The sequence below is a fragment of the Rhamphochromis longiceps genome, linkage group LG19 (assembly GCF_057381845.1).
Source record: "Rhamphochromis longiceps isolate RC_006_pf linkage group LG19, R_longiceps_female_GT1.1, whole genome shotgun sequence".
Lineage (NCBI taxonomy): Eukaryota > Metazoa > Chordata > Actinopteri > Cichliformes > Cichlidae > Rhamphochromis > Rhamphochromis longiceps.
The window spans coordinates 20684288-20695778 of NC_140575.1; the positions used below are offsets into that span (position 1 = coordinate 20684288).

The following is an 11491-nucleotide window of genomic DNA, read 5'->3' on the forward strand; positions in this document are numbered from 1 at the left end:
GGTTGTGTTTAAATATTCGAAGTTGTGGTCAATTCCCATATTAGTCATTATATTTAAATATAAAAGAATGTAGCCTACATCTTTAAAAAAAAAAAAAAAAAAAAAAAATCCTCCAAAAAAAACTAACCTAAAACAGAAACCACAAAAATGGCACATTTGTTTTCAAAAATATATATTTTAAAAATTACCTTAACATTCATTTGTCATAATCAATGTAATGACAGAGAGACAAACAGAACAGTTTTAGGAACATGTGCAGAGTTTGAAACAGATTCAAGAGAAATCACCAGCAGCTCCACAAAAAATATAAATTTGCCTTGATGAAAATATAAATAAGACAAAGACACTATTTAGTCATGATATAATTTAACAATCTTTGTTGCACAACTGTCAAATGGAGTAAGAAGAACCGATCTTTCTTGGTAAACCGTGTGGTACATGAAGACTTTCATAAGCCAACATCTAGATAAAAGCCTTCATGATGACACCGAAACTCTTCATTCATTTATAGCAGACTATACAGTCTTCAAACTCCTCTTTCATACAGGTTGAAAAATCACATTGAAAAATTAAAAAGAAATTGTTTGTACTGAAATGTAACCATTAGAGAGTCCTCGTTTAAATCTAAAGTGCACATTTACGCACAGTTGATGTACTTTGATATTATAATTTTAATGTTAGAAACTGATGATAATGCTATTGAAGTTACAAATGTAAAAAGCAGGTCATGGCAAACTTCATTTCTAGACAGAAATGTAGTGCACAAAATAAACTGTACTTTCATACGTGGTGGAGTAAACATACAACCCGAAGTAGCACCACGAAAATAAAAAAGTGTTAAAAACAAAACCGCAGCAGAGAAGTCACTTTATTCTGTTAAATTAAGGCCTGTCCTGTAATAAAGAAGTCATGACAGCTGGACTTTCTTTGGTTTTCTCTCCTCCCTCTGCTACAGCGTAAAGCGGTTCTCCACCTCATCTGCAATCATCTCAGCAATGGCGAGGGAGGAGGTGGCTGCCGGCGAAGGAGCGTTACGCACGTGGAGCACTCGACTGCCCACGTCTCCGACCCCGCCGTCAAACACAAAGTCATCCACGAGGTTTCCGTCGCGGTCGAGGGCCTGTGCTCGAACTCCCGTTGGACCCCTGGACAGGAAACAACCGGCGGTTACAGAAAACCGGTCCTAACATTTATCCTAATATTGTGTAACAAGCACCAAGAATGATTTCTCTACCTGATCACATCACTCAGGGAAAGTTCAGGGATGTACTTCTGCAGATTTTTAACCTGTGCACCAATGAAAAGTCCTCTATACATTTCTCCAACTCCGAATATAATGTTCCTCATTATTAGCTTCTGAAGGCCTCTGCAGGTAAACAAAACAAAATAAAACACAAATTGGCATCACACACTACGCAGCTGTTACACTGTGACTGAAATTGTCACATCTTCCAGATTTGCTACCTGAACAAGAGCGCATCAGCAAAGTCTTGAGCACTGAAGTCGTACACTTTGTAACCCTCCCTTTTAAAGGCGAGGACAGCGTTGGGGCCGAGCCAAATACTTCCATCCATCCTCGGGGTAAAATGAACTCCGAGGAACGGAAAACGAGGGTCAGGAACCTAATGAGAGATTTTACAGAATGTATTAGAAAACACAGACATGTTAAACCTGCAACAAGTATTAAAACAACCCACAAATAATGTGGATGCAACCGTCAGAACTCTGCTTCAGAACTACTAAATTGGAATCGACAAGAAGTCATCTTTTTAAAATTCCCCTCAAAACATCTCCAGGCAGGAGGAAAAAGAAGTCCACATACTGTAACTCACTTATACTTTTTCACATATATCTGGGATGTTCTGCAATTGAGATTGCCAAAAAATGATTTAAACAAACAGAAAACACCTGCCTGTATATGTTTGTACCAGGAAAACATTTTCAGCAGACTTACAGGGTAAATATTTCCTTTGACCAGGTAATTCTTCTCAGGTTTCAAGACTAAATAATCTCCTCTGAACGGGACGATCCGTGGCTCCCGACTGCATCCAGATATCTGTGACAAACGGTCCGAGTACAGGCCCCCACAGGTCAGGACGTAACGGCACCGCAGCTCATTACCCTGTGAGAAAGTAATGATGCAAAAACTGTAAACAACAGAACACGATCTGACCGTGTGATACCTTTGTTTTAACATGTCTTACTTTGTTATCTCTGACTGCAAGTGGATATTTCATTCCTGCAAATGGAATTTAAATAGGGAGTTGTGTTAGCTATACAATTTTTATGACAAGTTATGACTGTGTCAACACTGATGTGCACAACCAGCTTGTTACCTTCTGTGCTTCCTGATGGGCTCTCCTTGATCATGGAAATGTCATTGACCTCATATTCAGTTACCACAGTGCCACCTGCCTCCTTGAAGTCAGTACCATAACTGAGAGCCACCATCCTCCAATCGACAATGCCAGTGTAGGGCGAATCCAAGGCCATTATCCCCTGAAAAGACGAAATATCAAATATTACTCTGCATTAACACGTTTTTGTCCAAGTAAATGAGATGATGTTTGTTTTCTTTTCACCCTGCAGTAAGGCTCTCTGTCCCGGATGCCCTTGCCATCGACAATGGTGAGGTCACGCACATTGTTCTTCATGCCGCGCTCATATAAAGCCTTCAGTCTGGGAATCTCTTCCTGCTCCACAGCAACGATGAGCTGCATGGTTTAAGACAGAAACACATACTGTATACTTCACTATTACCAACTGAAAAGTTTCAGAGTACCAACAATCGCTAAAAAAACAAGCAGGCATCAAATCGTTGGTAACATACATGGTCCTCTTGTATTCTAAATAAATATAAGATTTTATTTTTTGCAATAAGAATTGGCGCTCAGTCCTTTTCTTTACTCTACGGGGCAATAAAAATTAACATCCAAGTCAAAGATCTTGATTTGGATTTAATCTTTAGGGGGAGACATCAAAGCTGTCTCCAAAACACTCCAAATATTTGATCCTTGCATTGGATTTCATTCAGCTACAGAGCTGACTTTAAGACCCGTGTCTGGGAATAAATATACATTTCAAAGATTTAAAAGCTAGTTCAAACTTCCATCCATCCTCCCATTCCACACTGCAAACTCCAGACAAAAAAAAACTCCAGAAAATCAATTTGAAGTAGGAACCTACCAGGACCTGCTGAGGTCACAGGTTAACCACTGCCACCTACTTCAATTTTAGTTGCTTTTAGTCGTTATGCTGCCTCCTGCTGGATTAAGCTCACCATGAAATTAGTTCCAACTGTGGGTACCGACTTTTCCCCCACTGCTTTTAATCAATATGCAGTTTTATTTTTTCTATAAATTTCCTGACCTTGTCACCCATTTTTGCTTTACATTTCACAGTGGCTCCATAGCGTGGTGCTTAATAAGCAAGAAAATATCTGTTTTCTATCACAGATATCTGTTCTCACTGAGAACATATAGAACCAAGAGTACAAAACAATTAGCCCCTGGTAAAAATGGGTAACATTAATTAAACTGTGTAAATATGGATGAAGCTGAAAGGGCAGTAGGCTACTGTTAAATACAGTTAAACTAGTAGTATATTTCCTTCCCAACACTGTTGATAAATGTCTGCTGTAATTTCAGTCACTCAAGGTGGTCACTGAACTCTAAATCTATCAGCTTAACATACAGAGACAAACCTTTCCGCATCTCTTGTAAGGAAGTCCTTTCTTCTCACAGTACTCATAGGCTAAAGTGGCTCCTCGCACACACAGGCGAGCCTTCAGTGATCCCGGTGTGTAGTAGATCCCACTGTGAATGACTCCACTGTTATGCCCACTCTGGTGTAAAGCTGGTAGGTATGGACAAATTGAAGAACAATAAGAGAGAAGGGAGTATTAAGTCCTACGGAGTGATGGGGGGAAAAAAACTGACTGAAATAATTTTTTTGTTTCGTTTATTTATCTGTTTAAATGTTGATCATTTTAATATGCAAAAGTTTTAATGAACTTTATTTAACTTTCTGTTTGGTAAATATTAGGGTACACCTAGGAGATTAGCATAGCATAAAAGAGTGGAAAACAGTAGTTAATAGTCAGGTGTGTTAATACAAAGCCACTATCTTCCCAGGAGTTGATGTCTCAACAAATTCTTTGGACTTTGGGCAAACAAGAACAAAGTGTGCATTATATTTGGCCACAGTGCACAGCGCCACATTTGGGGAAACTCAGCATAACAGCGCAAACAACTCAAGCACAGTGGTGGAGGGCTGATGGTCTGGGTTTGTTTTGCAGCCACAGGACCTGGGCACAATCATTGAGACAACCATGAGCTCCTCTGTATACCAAAGTATTCTAGAGTCAAACGTGAGGCCATCTATCTGATAGCAAATGAGTCACGTAGGATTAAAATGATCCAATGCACAGCATCAAATCTACAACAGAAAGGCTGAAAAAGAAAAGAATCAACATGCTGCAATGGCCCAGTCCAAGTCCAGACCTCAACCTCACTGAAATACTGTGGTGGGACCTTAAAGCGGGGATTCTGTTAGGGTCCACTTGGGTCCCAGAGTCATCAGACAGTTAGCTGAGGGTCTGCCCACCTGCCTTTTTACAATGCATCAAATACGCATGCGTCCAGACGGCAGACTTAAAAGAAGTATAACAGGAATGACAAATCAGGCGTGGGTTCTCCAACTGTTGACTTCTGTGTCCACAACAGTAGAATCAGGCTTAAGAGAATAGTGCACAAACAAATGCCTGCTATCATCGATGAACTGAAGCACTGTTTTAAATAAGAGTGCAAAGTTTTACCACAATGATGTGAGAGACTGAAGTCACACAGGAAATTATTAATTTAAGTCATCGCTACAAACCATTATATCATGCATCTATATCTATATATATCTATATCATGCAAGTTTTTCACATGACTGCAAATGTACGGTAGTATAAATATCTTATATACTGATTGGGGTAAAGTGTTGTCATACATCCAAAATCCTGCAATAACTTCAGAAAATAGTGCCAGAGTATGTTTGCTGGTTTGTTACATTTTTACAATGTTTTGGCTCTGTTCTCCAGGACATTTGATTATTAATGAAACAGTAACTAAAGGGAAAGGGCTGTCAAGTTTAAGAGTGTCAGTGAGTGGGTCAAAAATGTAGAGATTTGTGGAGAACACAAATCTCTACATTAACATGTTGTTCCGTGTCTTTACATCCACAACACTCCACTCACAAAGCTCCTTTTCTTTCTCCAGGAGGACGAAACTGAGCGACGGGTGTCTCAGAATCAGCTCTCTGGCTGTGGCCAAGCCCACAATGCCAGCTCCCACCACAGCTATGTCATATGTGCTGAAAAAACAAAAAGCAAACAGACAGGACAAAATTTAAGGTGGCTATTAATAATCGACTAGCTGTACAGATTGAAAAGGTAGAAAACAAAGCAGAATATTTAGGTCAAAGTCCAGCCATGGATGAGAAAGAGACCTTTGACGCAGATCAGTCTGGAGACCTATGACACAGATGTTTGAGTTAAAGAGGTATTTGCAATTACAAATAGGATAGAAGAACCCTTCACCATATAGGCAAGCTAGAGCAAGCAAGGATCTACAAGAACACAATGTTCACAAACATTTAAATCTTGTAACCAAGTGAGTACATTTTGCGGCACTTTTGCAACAGCCAGACAAAATGTCTTAAATGTCCCACAAAACATTAAAGCAATAAATGCAACCAGAGATTAAATCAGGGACTATCACCAAATTGGTTAGAAAGTGTCAATGTTCAGAGATGAAACCTTGCTCGAGGGTTTCTATCATAACTAGAACAGAGTGCCAGGACCTGTACAAATGCGCACAGGTGTAAGTAGTTAAACCTGCCAAACATTTCACCTGTCAACCCGAGGGTTATCTCTGAAGAAGCTGAATTTAAGTAGGAAGGTTTCCCTTGCTCTTAATAATAATTAACTGTAATTTCCTATATTGCAGGGCTTCCTTAGTAAACTGGAGAGGGAGCGGTAAGCTGTGTGCAGCCTCTGAAAATACGGCAACTCTAACAACCGTCCTCCCTGCTGGACACTTATTAAGAAATCAAGGGAGCTTCTGAAAGTTTAAAATGACTTAGTGAAATGTGAATGGAGCGCAGATGACTGGAAAGGCAGACAGATGTTTTGTGTGAGTAAACAACGTGGTGTGAGGACCTAGCTCATGCAGAGGGTACAGATGTTGTTGAATCTATATCTTGGGGAGTTAGGTGTCCTTGGCAGTGACTAGGACACCTGTGCTGGATTTCACTGACAGCTCAGTGAAAGTTGCATATTTGGGCAGGCTCGTCTGCACATTTTCCTACCTATCTGTACGCATTAAAGAAACTAGCACCCCACCACTACTTCTTCTCTCACATATAACTGAACAAGCTCACACTTATGCACAAGTCATTGTCTTTGTGGTGTCAGCCTCACCCGTGTAGCTGTCTGCTTTGAATATCCTTTAACAGTCCACCAGCAGCCTTAAAGGACGCCCCGCTCAGGATCCGGATCATTGTCACAGCGTTTAATAGCAGCTCAAATTAGCTTCTTCATTGTATAAAAGCCAGGAGCGACTTTCCTTAGCTCCTAGTGTTCGTGTTTCCTCCTCTCGCTCCCGTACGTAGAGCCGCTAACGTTCCGCTCTGACGTAAGCGCGTCCAGCCAATTGGATACCGCGTTTTTTTTATTCGTGATACGTCGTTAAGGTTAAAGGTTAGAGCTATGATGGCTGCGCTCTGAATGTAAACACTAGTGTTTGTCAGTTGTCCTTTGCTTGTGGGAGGACAGGTGAGAGACGGGATTGTTTATGTGTCGCAGTCCTGCGCTGTTTGTCGGTGAGAGCCAGCAGAGGAGATAACTCCCAGTGCGCAGTTTGGCTTTCAGATATGAGACTGTTGTCGCAGGCGGTGAAGTTTGCGGTGACTCACCCGGAGAGGAGCCGCAGACACTTCTGGGGCTGGCTCAATGCCGTTTTCAACAAGTGAGGCACCTTTTTATTAACTCACCTCCACCTTAACAATACATCACTATACGAAAGTCTTGAGCCATACTTTTCTTTTTCTGGACATTAGCTGCTTTTTCTCTCATTTTGAACCCAGTCCTTGTACCTGACTATATTCAGAGACTTAACCCTGACCTATGAGTCAGACAAACATAAAACAGGCATTTAACTCAAGGAATGAACCAGTTTTGTCAACACATAACAAAAAACTTGGCAAACACCCCTTTAAAACGTGTCTTTAGGCACTTTGCTACTAGCAGCCTGTAATTTGTTCCTGTTTCTGTAGCTGAATGTATGAAAAATGCTAAATATAATACAGTTTGATAGGCATAAAATAGGATTTTCACACCAACAAGATGATTCCCAAAGAGAGATTAGCTTAAAACTTCTTATATCTCAGCGTGGTGTGTCATTAAAATTGGAAACTGGACATGTTGAGTACAAAATAACAAGTGAAAAGCCACTACAGCTTCTACAGCAGACAAACCTATCTGAAAGTGATGTCCTTAAGAAATATAAAAGAAAAAGAATCCAGGTAAGACTTGACACAGGACCTGAGAGATGCACCTGGATCTTCTGTTGATCGATCTAGTCTTCACTGAGGCCTCATTGGAAATGGCCTCGGTTGAAGTATGGCTATAAAGAAGCCGTTCTTAAGAAAGAAAGAAAAAGCGTGATGTATGCTAAATCATACAAGAACCTGACCAAAGATCAGTGACAACAGGTCTGATGGAGTGATTCATCAATATGTACTGAAGGGGTCAGAAGAAGGAAACAATAGTGAGTATCAACAGCCATCTGTAATGCACGGTTGAGGCTTTGTCATGGTTTGGAGCTGTGTTTCAGACAACGGTGTTGGGATCTTGTCAAAATTGATGGAATTATGAACGCAGAAGAGCAAAAGTCAGTTTTTGATCCACCATGCAATACCATTTAGAAAGGATCTGACTGCCAATGGCTTCATCTTAAACACATCGTCCATCCAGTAAAAGCATAGCTGGGTAGAAATGGACACAATGGGTCAGCTACAGTATTATTTTTTTCCCTAAACAAAGAAAAGAAAGCCCACATTGAAACATATCCATTTATCTAAGATCATATAAACAAAGTCTAAACAAACACTTAAACAGAAAAGCTATTTCTAGGCCTGTATTTATAAATTAATTTTCACTTTTGTTTCATTTACAGAGATTTTTGCTTGTAACTGTTTAGTAAAGATGAGGAATTACAGTCCAGTGGCGCTTAAAATAATTTTTTTCATGTTAAATAAACTAGAATAGAATAGAATAGAATTCAACTTTATTGTCATTGCACATGCACAGGTACAGGGCAACGAAATGCAGTTTGCATCCATCCAGAAGTGCTTTAGTGATATAGATATATTACAATATATATTAGCAATAATATAGATATGTAAGTATATTACAGAAATGGGTCTATTATGTTATAATGTACACGGTATGAAGTATGTTGTGAATATTCTATAACTATAAGTATGTACAGGCTGTAGTGAGTACAAGCTATGTACAGGCTATGAACTGACAACATGTTTGTTTTTGTAAACCGTTGATGATTAGTTCAGGTTTTAACATTTGCCCTAGTGGGGAAGTTGTCAATAGGACTTTTGACTTTTGTCTCTTGACCCTTCTTCCCTTTCTGCACCAAACAAATGTGACCCGTCACATTTCATCACATATCAGCATGTGCAGTACTTTGACTGTTTGTTGATCTTCACTCAGGGTGGACTATGAAAGGATAAAAGCTGTGGGCCCAGACCGAGCAGCAGCAGAGTGGTTGCTGAGATGTGGTGCTAAAGTGCGCTTCCAGGGTTTTGATCGCTGGCATCTCGACTACAACGCATTGCCAGCTGGGTCTCTGGGCAGATACAAGATCCAGGCGATTGACGCCACTGAATCCTGCATCATGTACAAAGGGTTTGACTACCTGGGTCAGTGTGGAGAACATCATGTTCTTGTTCTAGACTCATTGACGTCTTCACCTAATGATCGCGGATGTTGTCTCAGATATATTTAAGTGTACAGTCACACACCTGGTGAGGCTGTTGTCTTTTTAATTAACAGAAAAAATGTTCATGGGGAGGAAAACATTGATGAATTAATATTGTGTTTAATGGCTGATCTCATATCACAGAAGAAAGAAAAAAATCCATATTCTTAGATTCAGAGGGTTCGTCGTCTGCACTTAAATATCTTTTGGATGCCTTTTGGATAAGTACTTTGTTAACCTCAGATATACATGCAGTTGTAGTCAGAAGTTTACATCCATGGACGTGAATCTCACAATTATTTTGAGCTTTTAATGATTCCTTTGAACTGTGCAGATGTCATTAAAGATGTGCAGCATACACAAATGTACAAATTTGAATTTACTTCAAACTTTGGGTCAGAAGAATACATACAGGCTCAAATATATACATACAGCCTTACAGATTTAAGGTTAAGTTGAACAATTTGGAAGTAATCTTAAGATATTCCATCCACTTTCCAGCTTAATGTCCGTGTCGTCTGACCATTAAAGGTTTCTCCAGAAAGCATTTAGCTTGTCCATGTTAGGTGCTGCAATTCTTCAAAGTATTGATCAATCCAATGAGTGCTGGTAAACAAATCCTTGTTGTGGTCGATCATGATCACTAATGAGAAGTTAATAGGCCCTGTCAAGTTAAAAGACATTGTAGAACCTTCAGCGTACTTATTAAAAGATTTAGGGGAATGCGTATATATATAGTTTTGAGTGTATACATCTTCAGCCCTGTATGGATTAGAAAAAAATCAAAAGCAAATTCAAATCTATGCACCCAGTTTTTGTTTTTAAAGTGATTAAAATGTGTGCTGTGCAATCATTCCACCCTGGAAAAAGAACTGGTCAAAGAAATCATTAAAAAACAAAAAACAAATTTAACTTTAAAAATAAAGTTATATATGTCTCGTATATAATATAACAAATTAAAAGCAACATTGCAACAAAAATATGTTACAAAACTGACAGACTGTGAACTTTAATAAGGGACGCTTTGATCAACAAGGACAGAACTCAATATTCTGTACTTCCAGCTTCATAATGATCTTGTTGACCTAATGATGGCACTGGGGGAACAGAACATAAGTCATTAGGACTTATGTTCTGTTAACATCAGTAAATCCAGATGTTGACATATGTTAACATAGGTTATTTCCCTTTAAACTCGCTTTGGATTAACATAGTAAAGAGTGTGTTTAAATTAAAAATTAAAGCCAAGTTCAGAAAGTGTAAATTTTGCATTAGCTTCGACCTCGACGGTTGACCTGAAAGCGATTCCCTTCCGTGGTGTTAACAAGAAAGGCGAGGGGAAAGTGCATCTCTCTTAGACTAATTATCTAAAAGTGACGCAAGTGTCCGGGATATTTTACACCAAGCAGGCACGCACGCTTTCTCTGACCTTGCTGGCTGCTGAACTCCAGTATATATATATTTAAAGGAGAGCATGCCTGAGTCCCTTTTCCTAAACGTGCTGATGCCATTTTTTTAACGTTGATTTTTCTAGATGGTTTGAAACATTTGGAAGAAGTCAAGTTCAATAAGTGTATCTACATTGAAGATGCCTGTCTGGAGAGGCTGACCTCCATAGAGAACCTGCAGGAGAGCTTGTACATGATGGAGGTGGTGTCGTGTGGAAATGTGACTGATAAGGGTATTATCGCCCTGCACAAACTCAGGTCAGTGTTTATTGTTTGCTCCAAAGGAAACAAATTTAAAGTACTGCTTGTTTTAATGGTGCTTTTTTTTAAAAAAAACAATCTTATAACGAATGAAGTAATTAGGCGATGCTTCCTCTCAGGAAACTGGAGTATCTGTTTCTCAGTGATCTTCCCGGAATCAAAGACAGACAGACAACAGTTGACAGGCTGCAAACTGCACTTCCACATCTGGAAATACAGCTGGACCTGGACTGATCGTGTGAATGGCACACAGCACAACATCCATTATTCTTAGGTTTTGAGGGTTTTTTGTCGCGAGAAGGTGTGGCGTAATCATTCACAGAGTTGTCATTTCGTCAGTCCAACAAAGAGTCAAATGAAATCGCTGGTGACACTAGTTCACTGTGATATTTATTCAAAGTAACTCCATATGTGTGTACATAGAGAAAGCAATTGAAAAGGTTTATTTTAAGAGTAATTTACATCTTCTTTTTAGATTATTTTGGCATTCATCATTAAATATCTGAGGACAAACAGATGGCTGAAAACATCCTTAGCACCAATATTCCAGAGACGTTGAGTACAGTGCGACTGCTGCTAATAAATGTTTGTGAAAGTGGGATAAAGGATGTTTAATGTCTGTATTTACTCCTAATGTCAATAAATAAGATTTTCTGAAACGCTCACGAGCAGTTTAACTTCATGTCCTGTATTATAACTTACTAAAATAACAAACAAGTTGCTCTTATAAAGCCCGTTATT

The 11491-nt window shown here is 39.4% G+C and overlaps 2 protein-coding genes across 2 annotated transcripts; one reads left to right on the forward strand and one right to left on the reverse strand.

Moving 5' to 3' along the window:
• Positions 1-190: 190 nt before the first annotated feature.
• Positions 191-6761, reverse strand: l2hgdh (L-2-hydroxyglutarate dehydrogenase). Its single transcript, XM_085391488.1, has 10 exons — positions 6467-6761; positions 5243-5358; positions 3704-3855; positions 2583-2714; positions 2337-2499; positions 2205-2239; positions 1955-2122; positions 1465-1622; positions 1235-1366; positions 191-1145 (listed from the first exon to the last, which is right to left on the reverse strand). Exons 1-10 carry the CDS (start codon positions 6544-6546, stop codon positions 950-952), a joined length of 1332 nt encoding a protein of 443 aa, XP_085247614.1. The 5' UTR covers positions 6547-6761; the 3' UTR covers positions 191-949.
• dmac2l (distal membrane arm assembly component 2 like) lies at positions 6745-11413 on the forward strand. Its single transcript, XM_085391491.1, has 4 exons — positions 6745-7013; positions 8774-8982; positions 10576-10747; positions 10870-11413. Exons 1-4 carry the CDS (start codon positions 6919-6921, stop codon positions 10982-10984), a joined length of 591 nt encoding a protein of 196 aa, XP_085247617.1. The 5' UTR covers positions 6745-6918; the 3' UTR covers positions 10985-11413.
• Positions 11414-11491: the final 78 nt, after the last annotated feature.

Excerpts from the sequence above, each read along its gene's own strand:
- l2hgdh (XM_085391488.1), bottom strand. The coding sequence starts at position 6,546 with ATGATCCGGATCCTGAGCGGGGCGTCCTTTAAGGCTGCTGGTGGACTG. Across the intron at positions 3,856-5,242 it reads GGAGAAAGAAAAGGAGCTTT|CTTTACACCAGAGTGGGCAT; the intron begins GTGAGTGGAGTG and ends CATACCTACCAG. Across the intron at positions 2,715-3,703 it reads CTTACAAGAGATGCGGAAAG|CTCATCGTTGCTGTGGAGCA; the intron begins GTTTGTCTCTGT and ends TAAACCATGCAG.
- dmac2l (XM_085391491.1), top strand. The coding sequence starts at position 6,919 with ATGAGACTGTTGTCGCAGGCGGTGAAGTTTGCGGTGACTCACCCGGAG. Across the intron at positions 8,983-10,575 it reads CAAAGGGTTTGACTACCTGG|ATGGTTTGAAACATTTGGAA; the intron begins GTCAGTGTGGAG and ends TGATTTTTCTAG. Across the intron at positions 10,748-10,869 it reads ATCGCCCTGCACAAACTCAG|GAAACTGGAGTATCTGTTTC; the intron begins GTCAGTGTTTAT and ends GCTTCCTCTCAG.